The sequence below is a fragment of the Molossus molossus genome, unplaced genomic scaffold, assembly GCF_014108415.1.
Source record: "Molossus molossus isolate mMolMol1 unplaced genomic scaffold, mMolMol1.p scaffold_m16_p_23, whole genome shotgun sequence".
NCBI lineage: Eukaryota > Metazoa > Chordata > Mammalia > Chiroptera > Molossidae > Molossus > Molossus molossus.
In genome coordinates, this window is record NW_023425359.1 from 5,843,293 (window position 1) to 5,863,104 (window position 19,812).

The 19,812-nt window shown below is 46.3% G+C and overlaps 1 protein-coding gene across 1 annotated transcript in view; it reads left to right on the top strand.

Moving 5' to 3' along the window:
• The window catches only part of SIPA1L2 (signal induced proliferation associated 1 like 2), a 198,707-nt gene that overhangs the window by 133,629 nt on the left and 45,266 nt on the right, over positions 1 to 19,812 (top strand). Inside the window, 5 exon segments of the mRNA XM_036277621.1 lie at positions 1,534 to 1,649; positions 1,652 to 1,688; positions 6,985 to 7,190; positions 7,193 to 7,529; positions 10,993 to 11,283. Of these exon segments, the coding sequence (XP_036133514.1) occupies positions 1,534 to 1,649; positions 1,652 to 1,688; positions 6,985 to 7,190; positions 7,193 to 7,529; positions 10,993 to 11,283 (987 nt within the window).

The window sequence follows — 19,812 nt, forward strand, 5'->3', positions numbered from 1 at the left end:
ATCCCAGGGAACGTGATGTAGTTTGTCACTGGGTTTTCACATGCTTCTGAAGTGACACATTTTACTTAAATATCTAGCAAACATTTTTTACAATACAGGTGACTTGTTGAGTTTGACAGTAAGATGGTTTTCATGTGTTTATAACTTTCACCGTGGAGATTTAAATAGGGATTTTCCAACCTATGAATCAGCAGTTTAGCTGCACGAAGAGAACTCTAGGAGAGGGACCTTTCATTCCCACTGGTCCAGGCCTTTCATTGTGCGAAATCATAAGTCAGGGGCCTGACGGCGAAACCCTTTTTGTGTTTGGGTTTAAAAGGTTTTACAAGTTGAACTTAATGCTCTTCACAGTGAGTGATGTGTGCTGTGTAGGTGCCAAACACATTTAAGAGCAAGCTGGTTGTCTTTGTTATTGCTGGTAAAGAGAGATTTACTACCTGAGATTACCCCACCCCTGGCTGACATCACCACTCACGCAAAGCTCATTGGACCTGTTAAAACTGAAGATCACAAACTGGGAGCTTGGATGCCACGCCTTTACCTGCATCAGTTCACAGGGGTCCCTGTGCATGGATTGCTCAGCATATATTCAGAGGTGGTCACAATTTCACGGCACAGTGTCAAATGGCTGTGATTATATGTACCTATCAGTTTTTTATTCATTTAGCAAATGTGTGTTGGGAGTCTGGTGTTTCCTGGGCAGGCTGTTAGAAACTAGGAAATCAAAAGGCAGTGGGACACTTCCCCTGCCCTCATGGGATCCTGACCCTCAGGAGAGGCAGGAGAGGTCAGCCAACAATGAGACAGTTCTGAGTACAACAGCTAATATTAGAGACAGGCCTGGGGGTATGGGTGGAGCTCCAACCTGGGCTTGCTCAGGCTGTTCCTTTCAGGTGGGGTGGTATCTAAGCAGAGACCTGAGTTGTCTAGAAGAAACTTGGGGTGAAGAGAGCAGTCTTGGTAGAAGGGACTTCAGAAGTAAAGATGTGACTTGTTAAAATGTTTCTGCTCTGGGCTCTTTCTCTTCTGCCACATTTGTCATTTATAAGATTACACACTATTATTTTTTAGCTGTTAGTCTGATGGAATGCTGTGTTTCTAAATTACATTTAAAATAAAGTTTCAGTTAATTCGTTTGAATATGTTAGCTACCACGATGCCAGTGCCCTGTGTTCTTGCTGCAGAAACACAAGGCTCCTAGCGCTGCAGTGCGAGACTCCAGCAACCTGTCCCCTCCTCGCTCTGTCTCCTCCTTTGAAGTTAAAGAGCTTAACCCATAAAGTTTTTTAAAGCACTTCGAGATTGAACACACTATTGTTTCAGGGTGAAAAAGGTAAAGAAAAGAAGAGGGAGTGCACATTGCAAGAATAATGGGGTGGGGCCTTCCAGGTCTTTGGAGGTGGCCAGCTTTTCCTGAGGCCCACCCAGGAGCACTGCTTTCCACAGACTGCTGCTCTGAGAAGCTTCTGTTCCTGCAGAGCATCTTGTTTCTAGCTCTGTCTGTGTTCACTGTCTTCACTGTCTTCACTGCAGCTTGAAGAAAAGGCATATAGGAAATGACGTCGTGACCATTGTCTTCCAAGAGCCCGGAGCACCTCCTTTCATTCCGAAGAGCATCCGCTCCCACTTCCAGCATGTGTTCGTCATGGTCCGGTGCACAAGCCCTGCACCGAGAGCGTGTGTGACAGGTGAGTGGGCGTAGCTCGGGCTCCCAGTGTCTCCACAGAGCTTCTCCCAGAGGGTGTGCTTTCCAGCTCTCACCTTACCCCGTAATTACCCCTCTTTTCTAATGGCTTCCCACTGTCTTTGCTCAGATACTTCCTTCTGTAAGAAGTAATTGCCTTCTTCCCATTTTTGAAAAAATGAAATGCCTAGCAATTTAGATCATAAATTATACATTTCCTTAATTTTCCCTTAAAAAGTTCCTCCAGCCCCTGCTGGAACCATCACTTAATTGTTCCCACCTTGGAGGTGGATGAAGTGGCCATTTCAGTTCTTCTTGAGCAGCAGAAATAATCGTGGGGGTAAAGGCTGCTCTCAGCCCCGCCTCTAGGATCACTCCCTCCCTCCCCCGGGGCTGTGCACCCAGGAGCTGCCGCTCACCTTGGGGGTTTCCATCGGCCGTCCACGGGCCTGTCCACAGGCCTGAGAATCCCAAGGCTGTTTCCAATGGGGTCTGCTTTTCTTCTTTTTTCCAAATAAAGGAGCAACTCTTCCTTAGGAAACAGCTGCCACAGAAAGATCTTATGTGAGGTTCCGGGAAAAGAGTGGGCCTTTGACCTGAGTTTGAGTGGCTCTTTATTAACTACTTTATTTTCCAGAGCCTTTGATTCCTTCCCTTAAACATGGGGATAATAGTACCCTCTTCAGGGTGTAGTTATAAAAAATAAATACCAGAAATTAAGCAGAACAACTGTTGGAGTCCCTGGCACTCATCAGAGGCTATTTCGTTAATAACCTGAGCACAGTCGTTGCTGGTTTACTGCCGAGGGGCCTAGGTGGGGCGAGGTGTGGGTGTGAGAGCATGGGGAGCCTGTGAAGCCGAGCAGCCTGCCTCCTGAAGCATAGAAACCAGTCTGTGTGTTAGATGTTCCCAGGTGACACCCAGCCCCTGCCAACCCCTCCTGAAGGAACACAGTCTACGCCGGTAGTTCTCAGCCTGCGTGTTGCCTACAGTCAGCTTGTTAAATTCCGCGGTGCCTGGCCCCACTGTGGTGTTCTAATGCCACGACCCGGCCCTCCTGTCCTCCTCCCGGGCAATCTGTATACACTCCCAAGTAAAACACCACTGGCCTCATGCTCAGATCCACTCGCTAATGATCAAAAAAAAAAACAAATTGTAATGTCTATACTGTATAAACATCATGCTCGAGTAGATAATGTTGGTACAAACATGGTCAATTGGCTGATTCTTCTGAGCTCTCACCCTAAGAATGGTAATTATGAAGAATAATCTTAAATGAACCCTCCTAATGGATTGGAAATGCAAGCCTAGGGCTGTTTTGTATTTGGTTTTATTTGATTGGCTGCTATTTTTTAGGTCAAATTAAATATTTTAAATTACTTTCTATCTTTACTTTATTGCTTATATCATGAGGGGGTTCATTAGCACAAAAATCCTAAACATCTGTAATACCCTTCTTTTCCCAGGTGTTTTATTTTAATTAAGTTACTAGGGAGGGTGTTTTTGGTGCAAATGTGTAGCTTATGCACAGAGTGGGCTGCATGGTTTTCTGTGATGGAGGGTGGTATGTGCCAACCACTCAGATAGACCCTGGTTTTCAGAAGCCACCTTGCTGTCACCAAGTGGTCATTGACCAATGAGACTCACAGGGAAAGTGAGCAGGGTGCCTCTCGTTTTTGGAGCTGCCTCATAAGCATTCCTGTTGACCATGTGGAAGGCCTCAGCAGTCAGCGCTGACCTGGAGGAGGGCAGCCAATCAAGTCCGTGCTGTTTCATGAAGCCACACTCATTCTGCCATGTGGAAAAGGGCACAGCACCCAGGTTTTTAAAAAACACTATATAGGTCTGTTTTACATGCTGTGCCTTGAAACATATCAGTGGCAAGATAAATTCATTAAATAATTCCCCCAAAGGAAATGGTGAAATACAGTCTAGGCCTCCTGTTTTCTAAATTGCAATGTCTCAGTCCATGGACGCAGTTTACAGAAGCCTGGGTGGATTGCACACCGCTCAGACGAACCCCAGGAGTGCAGTCTCAGAGCTGGTGAGGTGCAGAGGCAGGCGGTGTAGCTGACCAGGGCCTGCGGTGAGCGCAGATCCACAGTCCAGGTGGGCCGGTGGGTTGCAGTGTCCTCCTCTTGTGAAAACTGCTGCCCAGTAAGTGTGCATGTCTTGATGTTTGGAAAAGATGTTTTTACCTTGCACAGGTGTTTCTGGCATCCCCACAGATGCAGGATCCTCGCCAAGTTAACTTGAGTCCACATGAACTGGGAGAGGAAAGAGCAGGCAGCACATAGCATGATTTTAGCCTGAAGTTTGAAAAAGCAATCAGTCCGGCTGGTGTGGCTCAGTGGTGGAGCATTAACCCATGCACCAAGAGGTAGCTGGTTTGATTCCCAGTCAGGCCACATGCCCAGGTTGTGGGCCCAATCCCCAGTGGGGGGCATGCAGGAGTTGGCCAATTGATGTTCTCTCTCATTGATGTTTCTGTCTTTCTTCCTTTTACTTCCTCTCTTTCTAAAAAATTAATAAAGAAAAAAATTAAAAGAAAAAAACAAAGCACCCGTTTTTTCATTAAAGATTCTTTCATTTTAATAGTTGCAGCCACTGCAGAGCTAATTTGGAGGGTTTTTTGTCCAGGTACTTTCAAAGATTAACTCATTGCAAAATGTATCCCTTAGTAGCTGAATAAATAGACTTCTTGCTACACAGGCTTAGGAGCTGTCAGTTAAAAGGAATGAGATATCTACACAGAATGATAACTTCTATTTCAGAAACTGTAATAGGGGCCCCTCCTGACAAAATTAGCTGATAATTTTAACTTGATTAAAATAATTATTTGTGACAATAATAATGATAACAGTTTGGGTAATAATAGCTTTATATACATTATTTTGTTTAATCCTCACAGTAGGCTTTTGAGGATGGCACTGTTTTAACCTCTATTTTACAGGTGAGGAAACTGAGGCACTGATGGATTAAGTGATTATCTCAGAGATGCTGAGCTGGTGGAGCTGGAGTCCAGCGGGGCACCAGGCACTGGAGTTTGCTCTCCACCACTGTGCTCAGCGACAGCCCTCTGCCCTGCACAGGAAGAAATGCGCCTCTCCATGGTGTTGTTCTCGAGGGGTAGGGGATGGGGTTGGGGGGGTCTGCCATGTAATCCTCAGCAACATGTTTTCCAGTTCTTGGGATGAAATTAGTTCTAAAAATTATTCTTGCTTCCACCCATTGGGAAATATCTAAATCGAGCAAAAGAATATTCCTTCTGACCTAAACCCTGCTTGAAAGAATTTGGGATTATGTAAATTTTGTAAGGAGGCTCCTGCGCTTGGTCCCCATTCCCGAGTATCCCAGAAATGTTGGAGTAGTGATGCCAAAGTTCTGCTGCTCTTGTACAGTGCTGATCTCAGGGCACAGGGTTGCCGTGTATCGAGCAGGCATGTATTACACCTGCAGAGGGGACTCCAGTTAGATAGGAGGGTCAATTGTTTGGAACAGAAAGAATTGCCCTGTTAAAAGGTGCCTCCTCCTCCCTCCCTTGGAGCACCACAGTGAGAACCCTCTGGGCGCATACTGAGACATAGAAAGTTCTCCTGCTGCTTTGGCTTAAGTGCTACAAGCTGCTGTCAGAGAGTAGCTTAAAATCCACAGAGCTAAGTGCAAGAAAAGCAATCCTGCAAAGTGCCAGGTGGGGTTGGCCGAGGGGCCTCTGAGCTCAGCAGTCGGGGTGGAGGGGAGGCACCCAAGGTGAGGTCAGACTAAATGCAGTCCAGACAGGTGGCTGCAGGACAGCCCTCCAGATGTTGACATGTGAGAACAGGTTAATTCCTACTCTGTCTAGACTTTTTAGGGCCTTCCTTTGAGGACCTGGGGCAAGTCCCTAACATCACCCTCTGGTTTGGTGCATGGACACCTTCATGAATGAGTTTGGTGTGTCTGTCCTTCCTTCCCCTTTCATACTGACTAAGGCCCCATCCAGTCTCCATCTTGATGCTCAGTTCCCAGAAAGTGGACTTCACTGGGAGTGTGCAGGGACTCTCTCTTCTGACAGTCTGATGTACCATCTGCAGAAAATGAGTTCACACCTGACAACAGATCTGGACAGAGCGTTTTCATGCCTTAAGTCATCTCTTCCAGGACTCTTTACAGCGAGGAGAATGAAGCCTCGGTTGCTCCCTGTGCCTGTCCCAGCAGAGCGCTCCAGCCCGAGCAGGCGGGTTAGCGCCGCGCTGGCCGCAGTGGGAGAGCGGACACTGCAGATGCTGGGGCCCTCCAGTCACTCACTCCCGTCTTCTATTCGTTCATTTATTACTTAACTCCTTATAGTTGCTGTTATTCCAGAAAGGATTGGAGACATGGAAATGTCTGTGGCGTAGGGAGCACCACTGGTTCGATGTATTAAGGTGGTGGTTAGTATCACTGTACATTTGATTTTTTCAGTCCCTAGAATCGCTTGAAATAATTCACATAAAACCTTCATTTTGATTTTCAAAATATGGTCAAGTGAGTATTTCCTTAAAAAAGAGACACTTAAAAATTTTGGCTGTAAGTGTGACCGTTGTGTTCAGTGCCAGTGATGTCCCAGCCCACTCCTGGGTACTCGGGCTGAGCCCACTTCTGTTGAAATGTCGCTGTCATTTTCACTGACAACGAGCCCGAGAGCTGGAGTCCCAGCCTGGTGCTGTCTGAACCCCTTTGTCTCTGGTCCGCCATGGATCCATGACCCCGTGTTGTCAGCTCAGGTGGCCGTGACACCCCCACAGTGAGCATGGTATAGACAACAGACACACGTTCCTTGTGGTTCTGGAGTCTGGCCTGCCCAGGTCAGGGTGTGGGCAGGTTTCCTGAGGCGTCTCCTTGGCTGGCAGATGGTGTCATCTCCCTGTGTCCTCACAGGTCTGTCCTGGGAGCAGGAACATCCCTGGTGTCTCTGAGTGTCCACATCTTCTTTCATGAGGACACCGGTTAGATTGGAAGAGGGCCCACCCTCAGGACCTCATTCTGACTTTATCTCTTTAAAGACCTCGTCTCCAAACATAGTCACATTCCCAACGCCGGGGTTTAGGACTTTGACATACACATTTTGAGGGGCACAGCTCGGCTTATAACACCACCTTTTCTACTAAGTGTGAGACGTTTTTCTTAAATACAAACAAATGAATAAAAACTTGGTATCTAGAAATGGGGATAACAAGAAGCTACAGATAAATGCTGAGCTGACAGTGTGGAGTGTGTCCCATTCTGAAGGGAAGTGTGGCAGCATCACAGCTCATCTTGTTTCTCCTTTTCCTCCTCAGTGTTGGAGTTTCTAGATTGAAAGACGTGCCTCCGTTTGGCCCCCCGATTTCCAAAGGCGTCAGGTTTTCGAAGTCAGCAGTGTTTCGGGACTTCCTGTTACACACAGAAAATGCAGCCCACAAATTGGAAAAGTTTCATGCGATGGCCACTTGGATGAGGCAGGAGTACTTGAAGGACCTGGCGGAGAACTTCGTCACGACCGCCACGTGGACACCTCTGTGAAGTTCAGCTTCATCACTCTGGGTGCATAGAAGGAGAAAGTCAAGCTGAGGAAAGATGCACATCTGTTCAGCATCAGGGCCATCATGTGGCATCTGGCGGCCCAGGACTTTGGCCAGTCAGCCGACATTGAATATCTGCTCAGGATTTCCAACGAGTTCATCAGGTTGATCAAAAAGAATTCCAAGAACATGGTCTTTAATTGTTCCTGCAGGGATGTCATTGGGTGGACCTCCAGACTGATGAGTATCAAGGTGTTTTACGAGAGAGGAGAGTGCATCCTTCTGTTTTGGGGGGGCAACTGTACTGAAGACATAAGGGAATTGTCTAGCGCCTGGGAGTAAGTACAGGTTTTGTGTTTCCTAGAATCGTCCCCAGGTCTTCAGTCCCAGATTCTCATTAGCTTTCACTGTGGAAATTCCACATGACTGTGGCACTGGGGGAATGAAAAACTATTTCTTGTGGATACAGGGCTTCATTTTAAATGCTGTGTCATTGCTGAATACACAAATGGTGGAGAAGCACCCAATACAGTTTGATTGGAAGGGGAAAGTGAAGCCAACTTTCAAAAGGGAGCATCAGGATATCCTAATACAGTATTTGAGGGGAAAACAGGAGAGTTTTCCAGATACGATGTTTGTTTGTAGAGGCTGCTCAAGGGGCACAGAATTGCTCTTGACCAGATGAATGAGTAAGTCCTCTGCAGCTTCAACTCTGCCTGTTCACACAGCAGGTATTTTGTATGAGCTGCCAGGTTAAACATGTCATTGATCCTCCAGCCACTGGTTTGTTTTGTTAATCCTCATCTGAGGATATGTTTCCATTTATCTTCAGATAGAGTAGTGGGGGGAGAGAGAGAGGGACATTGATGTGAGAGAGACACATTGATTATTTGCCTTCTTACGACCCCAATCAGGGCTGGGGACTGAACTGCAACTGAGATATGTACCCTTGACTGGAATCAAACCACCAACTCTTTGGTCCACAGACTGGTGCTCTAACCACTGAGCAAAACCCACCAGGGCCAGCCACCGTTTCTTAAGCAAGTTTTAAAGAACAGCTTATTAAGTTAACCTCACACAAAAATAAGTCATAAAGAATTTTTTAAAATGTTTTCTTCATACAAAAGCCCCTAGTGATGTCCATGGGTTTAATAGTTTTAGTTCTGCTCCTTATTTTAACAACTGAAGATACAGATTTTAGTTTGAGATTATACAATAAAGTTATAAGAATAAATCAAATCTAAGACAAAACATGTTTTGGCAAAATAATTGATCATGTGTAAATCATCCCCCAATTAGAAAAGATTTAGTCAATTATGGATCATGAATAAAGGAGAATTATACCCATTTCCTGTCCCTGTCCTCCCCCCTAAATACAAATCTCCCCTTTGTTATTGGAAATCATATACAAGAGACACTCTAGTCGGTGTCTGCTGTTCCTGGAGAAATGATTGCATTATTTGCAGACGCTGTTTACAGGAAGAGGCCTCAGTGAGCTCAGCGGTGATATCGGCTATGGTTACACCTCAGTGTAACTCGGATGACAGGGCATGTGATTGGTCTCTGTCTGGAGAATCGAGTTGTTCTCTGAGGTCTCAGGACTCACTGTGCTTTCAGGAATATTGCAAGTATTTAGAAGATCCACTGAGCCACCATAATATGTGCTCCCAAAAGTGCAACAGAAACAGAGACCACTGCACCAGCCACTGAAATGCACATCCTGTAGGCTGTTCATGCTCAGTGTTCCGTGGACCCCATCCTGCCACTTCCCTGGGAAGTGACTGTATCTAATGTGACTCGGGCGCCTGGTGTCTGGAGTATGTTTGAGGAGCTCTGTTCTGGGATTAGGATGATTTGCAGCAGGAGATGTTGGGAACAAGGTCCTCAAAGCCTTGTGGGATTAGGACCTAAGGTTGGTGCAGGACAGGAGCAACAGAATGGAAGGAAAGGAGCGTGTGGTCCCTGGGCAATGCTGGGAATGGGGGCTGTTCCACAGGTGTGAGCTCGGTGTGCTGTGTGGTGGGAAGGGCTGAAGGTGTTTGCTCTGCAGGTAAAGACAGGAAGGGAATGAGAGCTCACACCCACGTGGACGGGGCTCAGCTTCCTGGGTGCATGGCTCATGCAGTAGCTGGGACAATGCTCAGAAGGCCCGGGCTCAGCTCAGTCCTGTCCTGTTGCCATCTTGAAATTCTGAGTAATATTTTACTTCGGGGCCCTGCATTTTCATGTTGCCCCTGGCCACACAAATTATGTAGCTAGTCCTGGGTGTGTGCATGGAAGGCCACCATTTTCCTGTGATAATTGAGTCTGTGTAAGGCTGTGAGCAACTCTAAATAAATGGATGTTAAATTTGAACTTGAAATTTTGTTAATATTGGAAAGAAGGCAGGGCACGTGTCATATGTTGTTTTTGGTAGGGGGGCTTAGTTGAAACACAGTTGAAAAAAAAGTGACAAAAAATTTCTTCAAGTTGTACATATTAATTACAAAAGTACTTTCTCAGCAGTTTTAAATTAGTCAGGTGATAGCTTTGAAAATGTCAGTCTTTTGAAACTTCACCAGTAACTGAGACCAGTGGCCCCTTTCCCCAAACTGTCGTGTGTTTGTGAGGAACTGATGGTGCTGTGTGCCCTGTGGTGGTCACCGTGGGAACCTGAGATGGCGGTGAGACACTGAACCAGCCCCAGCCCCACAGCTGTACCTACAGTCAAAGGTTGTATTAAATAGGCATGTGTGTGTTCAGAGCTTGTTTTATGAAGATGGAGCATTTATTAAACTGAATCTTCATGCATTGGCTCTGTGCTTTGGGCATATGGACATGATACCTCCTGACTTTACATTTCCCACAAATAAGTGATGCCACACCCACTTGACATTTAATGAGCTCATGTTTTTCTTCCTGTGCATGGAAGCTGTTCTCAGGAAGCCCTCTGGGGGGTGGCCTTCACTGATTCTTGGTGCTGTAGTGGACTGAGTGGGGTGCAGACCCCCTTCTTCATTCCTTTCTGTGACCTGCTGCATCCTGTCCTCTCGGGGAGGGAAGTGCCTGGGAGCTGCTGCAGCTCAGGGTCTCCTGTGGCACCTGAGGAGTGGCCCAGGGGAGGAGTGCCACCCTGCACACCACCCTGGTAGCAGGTGCCAAGGGGCCTGGCTGGCCGGCCTCATTAGTGCTGAACCATCCTCAGCGCCCCAGGCAGCCAGCCCACAGGAGGGGGGCGGAAGTGCCAGCACAGGTGCCCACCGGGCCGGTGCCTCCCAAGCACTTCCAGCTTCCCTGGCATCTGCCCCTGCTGCTGCCCATCCTGAGGCCCAGTCGCTCAGTGTTCGCTTGAGTGCTCTGGGCCATTTTGAAGTTGAATGTAGTTCTCTGATAGGTTTTAACATTTGACGGGTGAAGTTTGTAATGGTTTCGAAAGTCTTGTTTCTATTGGTACAGTCCGTCTGGAACAATGCAATTTCTGTACTTACGAGACAAGGCAGTTGACACGGGAAAGGAAGGGGGATTATCAGAGCCCGTCTCAAGCGCACACGCTCCAGGCCAGGGCCTCTAAGAAAAAGCAGGACACCTGTATCAGGGATGGGTTTGCCTTTGAAGAATGAGATCATTGTTTAACTCTTGTTACTGTTTTTGCACATGACGCCACAGCCAACTATGGTGAATTTGGGGTCGAAAGGTGTCCCTGTCACTGGGGCAGTTCGAGGGAAGGGCTGTGAGGCTGAGGGAGGAGCGGGCACAGAGAAGTGTGTGCACCTCTGACAGGGGACCCCACAGTGGCATCTCTAACAGTCTCCTGTCCCCTTAGATAGTGACCAGAGGCTGTGAGACCGTGGAAATGACCCTGAGGAGGAACGGGCTAGGCCAGCTTGGCTTCCACGTGAATTTTGAAGGAATTGTTGCCGACGTGGAGCCTTTTGGGTTTGCCTGGAAGGCTGGCCTGCGCCAGGGGAGCCGCCTCGTAGAGATCTGCAAAGTGGCCGTGGCCACTCTGACCCACGAGCAGATGATCGATCTGCTGCGGACATCCGTGACCGTGAAGGTGGTCATCATCCAGCCGCAGGACAACACCTTGCTCTGCAGGTGAAGTAGGGTGGGACCTGCTGCTCCTGTGGGCGCTCAGAGAATGGTCAGGTGTCCTCCACCAAGGTCTCTGATACCCACCAGCAAAGTGATAAATGCCTCCCAGACGCTCTTGGTGTACAGCACGTGATGCATTGTCAGGCTAGGCAGTGGTATGGGACGTGGAGCACATAGCAGCTGTGGACAGAGTGGCAGAGCAGCCAGTGAGACTGTCTGGGGAGAGGTCTCTATCGAGCTCAGCCTGTAGCAAGTTCAGTACTTTCCTGTGCACTGCTCGAATTCCTCCCACAACGTGGTCATTGATCGCTAACAGGATGTTTATGAGATCAAAGCCGGTATCTCTGCAGGAATGCCGGAACATCAGGCATATTCCGTGTGACTGCTGCCTTCTAGTCGAACCGGTGTGGCCATTCTGACAAGCTGTCGTGAGCAACAGGAGAAGTAGTGGCTGGACTTGGAATGCTGAGAGGTGGGCAAGTGGAAGGTAGAAACAAAGGTGGAATTAGGAAGTAGTACTCTTTCATTGTTAATAGAAAAGATTCATGCTGGCATCAAGAAAATATCAGGCCAAAGGAGAAAGAATGCTGATTTGGAAGCAGCCATCGGTCTGCCTCTGCCCACGGTGCGCTGTGGGGCCTGGCAGTGTCTGCAGCACAGCCGCCTCCGTCCCAGGAGTTCCTGTGGGCACCATAGGAGCTCTGGTTCTGGGGAGAGTGTGCTCAGAGTCCAGGCCTTCGCTGTGTGGTCTCGGGTGAGTCACGTGTGTGCTCCCTAAGCCACACTTAGTATCTGTAAGGTGGGGATCATAATGTCGCCGACCTCCTACTGTGCAGATTGAATAAGATGAAGATTAAAAGCACCTCGTGGCATCATCAGCACTGCATGTCTTATTAAAAACACTTTTAAGATATTTTATTTGAATTTTGTTATGCTCTAAGATAAATTCTTTTTTCTTTTTTAAATCCTCACCTGAGGATATTTTTCCATTTATTTTCAGACAGCGTGGGAGGGACAGAGAGAGAAACATCGATGTGAGAGAGACACATTAATCGGTTGTCTCCTTATGACCCTGACCAGGGCTGAGGACCAAACACAACCAGGGTACGTACCCTTGACTGGAATTGAACCTGCAAAACTTTGGTCCGTGGGCTGACAGTCATACCGCTGAGGCAAAGCATCCAGGTCTAAAATAAATTCTTATCATTCAGAGATAACAAGATGCCATTTCTACTTTCTAAACTTCTTCCCGTGGTAACTGAGGACTTTCTTTCTGCGCTCTCCACCTCCGGTCCACCTGTGCAAGCAGTGCGGTGCCCCAGCACTTTCCCGATGCAGGTCCCTAACCTGTACTGTCCAGAACAGTAGCCACAGCCACGTATGGCTGCTGCACACTGGAAATGTGACTAGTATGACTGAAGAGATGAGTGTTTTATTTTAATTAATTAAGATTTAATTATCCATGTGGGGGAAGAACACATTTTCCTCTACCCTCAAGGTTTTTCTGGCTGGTCTAATAATCAAAGAGACAGGAGACAGATTAGCAAGAGAAAATCAACAAATTTAATACATGCATATGTATGGTGGCCCCCCGTGCACTAGAGGCTCAGAGGTAAGAAAATTGAGCAATCTAAGACATGTTGAGCCAGGGACGGAGTAAGGCACCTCGAGACGTCCACGGCATTTAGTGAATAGAAGCATGTCCTGCCCTGCAGACAGGTCAGAGGAGGTTACCTTTGACCACCGGTTACTATGAGCCAGGCCCTGGCTTAAGCTCTTCTAGGTATAAGGAGAGACAGAAGTTTCTCTTGTGCCTGAAGCTAATGTTGCCTTTAGCTGCAAACCATCTTCATACCACAGAGGTACATCTTGGGGTGACTTATTCTGGACCCCATAGTTACAGAGGCTGGTAGCTGCCATATTGGCTGGCTCGGCTCCAAATGATCTTTTTAGGGATCACAGCAGTGGGTACCACCCTCCTCTCCAGGTCACCCGCACAGTGTTGTAGAAGTCTGTCTCTATCAGTTGTCTTGTAGTTTGCTCCCTACCTGCTGCTTCCCTGTGCTGTGATTCTCTGTCTGCCCAGTAGCTTTACAAAATCAAGGTCTGAGGAGCTGAAATTCCTCTTGAGAGTAGCAGCCTCATGTTGGGGTGGGAGTATCCAAGACAGTTCTTTTGCCTTGTCTGGTTCTGAGCCGTTAAACCCACTTGCTCCCCGAGAACCACATGCAGTGGCATGAGTAACAGATATTGAAGACAAATACTTTATTAAAGTGAGACTTGGAAAGAATAGAAGACAAATCCGTTAGACCTTTGAAGCTAAGATATTATGTAAAGTGAAGGTCTTTTAAAATAAATTTTAAGCCAGTTATTAGATATATTTTTCATACAGTAACATTTCTATCTTCCTTTGGTAGAGTTAAAAATTTGTAAATCTTATGGTGAAAACCAAGCCCTTTTATCTGTCTCACAGGTTGATTGCTGCCATAGAATTAGACACAAAGGGCACCATGCTCTCTCTCCCTTTGGGTTTAAAACATATGTCTCCTATTTTTAGTTTTGGCCTACAGTAAGACATTTTTAAACCTTTAAAAATATCTGGTTAATAAAAAAATTTAAAGTTATCACTATGTTTGGTATTTAAAACATGATTTTTTAAAAAATAGAATTTTCTAGGAAATAGTGAATATTTTTAGCAAAAAAAAAAAAAACCCCAAAACTACCACTGAAAAGGTTTGGCTTTTTTTTTTTCTTTTCAATCTAACTACATGTTTAACTGCCTTGGTCTGTGCATAATCAATTCTTACTTTGCGTTAAATGCAAATTCTTTTATTAAAGCTATTCAAGATATTTAGAGACTTTTGCCTTTGTTCCCATATGTTATTCCCTGGAAATACAGATTTTTCTCTTGATTAATTTAGAATAAGTGGTTTATGTTTTGTAACTTGAGCCGGGATTAGAATTAGCCATTTGTCTCGTAGTAACTTTCCAAAATTAACATGCCCTCTGTCCACATTTCTGCAAGTCTTGAAGGTTTTAAGCATGTATCATTCAAAATTCTTTCAATTCAGTCTTCCAAAGTTCTGTGAATTTGAATTTTTCAATTTTTAAATCCACATTTTTGTTAGTTTGTTGATCTGTGCTCTACCTGTGCCTGCCTGTCTGCCCCATGAAAGCTTTTGCTCTTGTTGGGCAGCGTCTTTATGGACCTTATCCTGGGACCACAGACCTTTGCCTTCACACCCGGCCCATGTGTGGTCATTTACATTCCGTCAGTGCTCTGAGTTCAGCCTCTGCATTATTAGATTTGTTTTTTTAAGAACTGTAGAGGAGGGTCTTAAAGGGAAAATGGGTAGCATTTGACTCATTTTAAAAATTAAAATGCAGATATTTTACATGAAACATTGCTTAGCACTCTCAGTCCTATAGCAAAATATGCAAACATAGTCTTCAAACTAAGCTACATCTTTGATTTGTGGCATGAAAGCTAGCCCATCCTCTTTGACAAATAGGCTCTTGATGTTTGTCAGGGAGTGGCAAGAAGAAAACATTCATTTACACGGATATATGTGTGTGTGTATAATTTTTTTAAAGTTGTCTTTAATGTAAGAACCATAAGAACTACCAAAATGGCCCAATTAATGAAATACAAGAGATTTCATTCTTCATAAACATCCCAAGTATGAAGTGAAAATGCTTCAGTTCATTTCTGCCATTTATCAACTTGATTTTTGTCCATCAGGAGATCAGTGAGAAGTAATCCTCCTCGGAGCCCATCTGCCCCTGTCAGTGGTGGGTGAGGCCTATCATTTAACAGTGCTCCCCCACCTGGTTGTCTGAGAGTCAGGTGCTTGTCATGGCTCAGAAGCATTAAACGAAGCCCTTATTGGTAATCTGTTTACATTGAATCAAAAGCTACCCCACATTTTGAAGTCTCCTTCTCAAGTTTCAGGGTGATGATAATTCAGCTGTCCCTCAGCTTGAGTTCCAGAGAGCACCAAGCAGGGAGGGTGCCCTTTGGGGATGCTTATTAAGTGATTTCGTGCTGGGATTGGATCTGGAGTGAATTCATATCGGGAATGAGTGGCAAGAAGCAGTTTGGGAATAGTGCTCTTCAGATGAAAACGGGGTTTGGGGGGGCATTTCCCCTGCAGACAGTCTGTGCCAAGATGAAGACGACTTGCTGAAGCCACTCAATTAACCTTGGTTTTGGGAGGGATGGTGTGGCTCAGCCTCCAGCCTTCCTAGGTGACTGACATGCTGTGCATGTCATCTCAAGGAAAGCAAATCAACTTAGAAGGCTGATATAAAGGAAATAACAACTCATCAGAATTACGCATGAGTTGTTATGCAGTGTGAGTGATTTAGTAAATATGTCCAATAAAAATGGAAGTGGAATTCCTTGCTGGGGTGCATCTGTTTTGTTTTGTGTGATTTTTTCATACTCTGTTGACATGACATATTTTTATATATAATGCAAAACAGTGGAAATTATCTCATGTTGTCATGAATCCAAAGTGTGGTTTTTTTCATCATTCAATAAAATTGAAGCCTTATGTTCTTGTCTTCTGCATAATGCCTGTTGCCTGACCATTCATCTCCCTAAAGTACACCGAGGAGGAAATGAAAATGGAAGCTGGAAGGAGAGCTCACTTCTGTTAGATGAACAATATGTGTGTGTGTGTGTGTGTGTGTGTGCACACATGTGTACATGTGTGTGTGTGTGTAGATAGTGGATGGTGAGTGGAAACCTGGACTAAAATGAGGTTTTAGATTAAAGTTTCAATTTATTTGTATGGATGAGAAAAATTATTTGTATCTGTTGTCTTATGGACCCTGGAAAAATACACAACTTAGGTTCTCAAAGTAACTGAATCACACACACTGTTCTGAGTTCCTACAAAACAATGTTCAGATGATCTCCTCACTGTTTGAAGTAAGAACATTGGATTACAGAGCGAATATTAGACAGGTTGCTTCACATTTATTCATTTATTTGTTCATTCACTCTAAAGAGTTTGTGCCAGAAGCTGCTGGCTCTGGGCTACTAAACTGGGCAGGACAGGCCTAATCTTTACCTTCATGGACCCCGTTTTGTCTGCCTAGCACTCTACAGTACCTTCCATGTATATTTTTGCTATTTCAAAATAGTTTTCTCAAACTATAACAACAGCGTTTTTTTTGGTAATGGGTCTCTGTACAGAAAACACATTTCCCCTCCCCAGGTTATGTTCCGTATTTTAGGTCCACGCTGTTTTGCATTTGGAATGCTGTCATGTTACTGGCACTGCACTGTGGCAGGAATGCAGAGGGTGACTGTATAGCTCGAGTGTTCCATCAGCTCGACAAGTACAGCTGTCTTGTGCTTGACAAGTTACACCATGCCATGGGAGTGGACCCCAGTGGTATTCTCCTGATGGGAAGTTTCAACCACAAAACCAGGCATCAAATGGCTATTGAGAACCTTCTGTGCTTAACCTTGAAGTATATAATGCAATAAAGTGTTATTCCTGGTCTCAAGCTTTCTAAGAAAGAAAAGGAAGTGGTTGGCTTCATGAGGAACTTGCTGAGCCTTTGAGTCAAATGAAGTACTGGGTACGACCCCATGGGTGGATGCAGTGGGCCGTGTGCCTGGTGAGGAAGGAAGGGGTTGGAAGCTGGTGAATGATTCAGGTCCAGGTAGCCTGACTGCCTGTTTCAAATGGCAAATACACTTTCAATTTAAGGCCTTGTTTAAAGGGCTTGGTCAGGTGGGTTTATGGTCTGATATCTCTTTCTGTTTATAGCTGCCTTTCTATTTCTATAAATCAAGGACATTTATAGAAAAGTAAATTAATATTTCATTTAGCACCTACTTTGTAGGTCACAGTGCCCCCACCTCTCCAGGAAGCTGTAGGATGTCCCTATCTCCCTGTTGCAAGCTTTTGATTTTTATGCAACAGGAAGAGGGAGTTTGTGACTCAGGTGCATGAGCTTCAGTCCCCCAGTGACCCTGTTGGATGCTTTGGAAACAGTCCTTTAGCTATTAGCAGGCTATTAGCATAACCGACTTAAGGTAATTAAAATATCAGTGATTGCTTTAATCCCTAGCGCTATAAAGGGTTCTTTTGCAAATGCATAAATATAAAAGAAGCAGGTAGTTCTTTTCAGGGGATCTATGGGCCTTTGTTTCCAAAGATTTTTTTAGCTCCTAGTGGAAAGTATAGCATATGTGGGCCACATTACTGTTCTTCATAGGTTTTCTGAGGCGGTGGCCAAGGGTTTCGGGAAGAGCAGTGGACTAGGGGTTGGAGGCCCCAGTTTCAGCGTGACCCTGTCTCTGATTAGCTATATCACCTTTCCAGCCTCTCCGAGCCTTCTCCAAAAATCGGAGGTGTTCTTGGTAGCACCTGAGACATTGTTGGGAAATGGCAGAGGCTGGACGTGGGAACAGGTCAGGTGCCCCACTAGGTGAGAGGTGGATTAGAGTCAAGGACAGCCTCGGAGTAGTTGTAAGGCTTTTCTTAGATTATTGGGTTAGTTAAGAACTCTCTATCACACAGCCAAGTTAAGTAAGATCAATGGGCCCTATGGAGTAGTATGTGCAAGTTGTAATTACTCCATTAAGCTGTGGCTGTGTGGTCCAGGTCCAGCTAATTTGTTCAAATGCCTTTTCTGCTTTTGTTTTTAGAATAAGTCTTATTTCTTTAACTGTCTCAGTTCTCTAGGTTTTGGATTTTGTTTTGCTACTCTTCAAAAGAATTACTGCTATTTGTTACCCCTGGGACTCACCCCTTCTTCACGTTGAAGCCGTGTTAGGTCGCGTGTCCTACCTCTATATAAGACGAGAGTATAGGAATAGGCTAAGGACGTGCTGTTCTGTAGGCGATGCACACGGAGGGGGTTCACAGCCCTGGAGTCCTCTGCAGTTCTCTTATGTCAAGTTTAGCTTGGCCACTCTGTACCTCCACAAGTACCTGTCATTTCCCCGTGGCTGCTGCTGCCGCTGCCTGGAGAGGACGTTAGTGAGGACTTCTGTGCAAGTCCACCTGCCTCTGCTGCTTGCTGTTGGCCTCCTGTTTCTAGGAGCAGAGGAACATCTGTTTGTAACTGCCCTCTTTCTTGTGAAGCTGGGGCTTCGGGCCGCTTTCATCCGTGTCCACATGATTTCTCTCTGGCCCACCTGCGGGAGGAGAAATGTGGCCAGAGAGGTTGTCCCGTTTCTGAGCTGCGCGTTGGCAGGTCTGGTCTTGCGCCCAGAACCCAAACTTCCCGTCATGGAGAACAGGTGGTTGATTGGAGAGTGCCTGCTGGGAGCGACAGAGGGAACTGCATGGTGGCTGGGCTCCAGCAGGGCCATCTTGGTGGGCAGGCGGCGCAGGGTGGACGAGCCTTCAGGACTGAGCCCAGCCTCTACTTCCAGGGGCCCACATTACTGTTGGTAATGGTAGGCTCTTCCAGGAAATGAGAGAAGTCAGTGGAAGGAAATGGGCCCCAGGAGAAGTTGCCATCTTGCTGGCATCTCTTGCCGGGTGTCTGAGGTTAAGTGTGCACAGGTGCAGTGCTTGGTTGACAGTGTGGGTGCCTGTCAGCTGTGAGCCAGAGTGGACACCACCTCGGTGCTGGCCTTGCCCAGAAGCAGTAGCAGCTGTGGACAAGAGACCTACTGGTGGGCCGCCCTGCTTGGGTAGTGGGTGCCTGCTGCTGAGTGTGGAGACAGGAAGTCAGCAAGTGGCCCTTTTACTGGACTGAGCCCTCCCAGGAAGTCCACAAAGCTAAGTTCAGAAGGACAGCAGTGTTGCTTTTCAGAATGAAGCAGTAAAAGGTAGGATCCTCTGAGGGCTCCAGCCACTGGAATGACTTGTCCTTCTCACAGTTTTGTCGTGTGCGTTTTAACCAGCACATTTCTGTGACCTCGGTTGACAAAATGTTTTGCCTTCCAAGACACACCTCGAAGACAGATTACTCAAAAGTTTCTGGCTAGACGAGCAGTGTTAAAAATTATATTTATTCTTAACCCTGAAGCTGACTTTTTATTGATCTTGACCTATCACGCTAATTAGAAGCATAAGTAGATGACATGTTCCTTTGTTATCAAGCACAGAGGAAACCGATTCGCTTCCTTATCTCTGTCTCCGAGTGTCTCCTGGCAAGCCCACCGAAGAATGTGCTGGAGCTAGAATGCAGTTCGCGTCCACTGCCCAGCCTGGTGAGTGGACGGAAGCCGAGGGCGTTTATCTGTAGACAGTGCAGGAAACCAGAGACTTAAGTCTCTTCTTCGGAAATGTTTCATTTACACGCAAGATGAGCAGCTCACGTTTTCGGAAGTGTCTCTCATGCTAGGTCTGTTTGCATTTGGTCAGACTGGGTCTCAGTTGGCCTTTACTTCTTGGTGAGAAGTATTTGCCGGGTGCCCCTTCCCAGCAGCCCTGGTTCTGATGCTTCTGATGTGCTGGGGTGAAGTCGCCTGGCGTCCTGTGCTGGAACCACCCAAGTGGGAGAGAGGAGTGTGCAGGGGCCCAAGGCACTCTGCATGCTGGTGTGTGATAATTG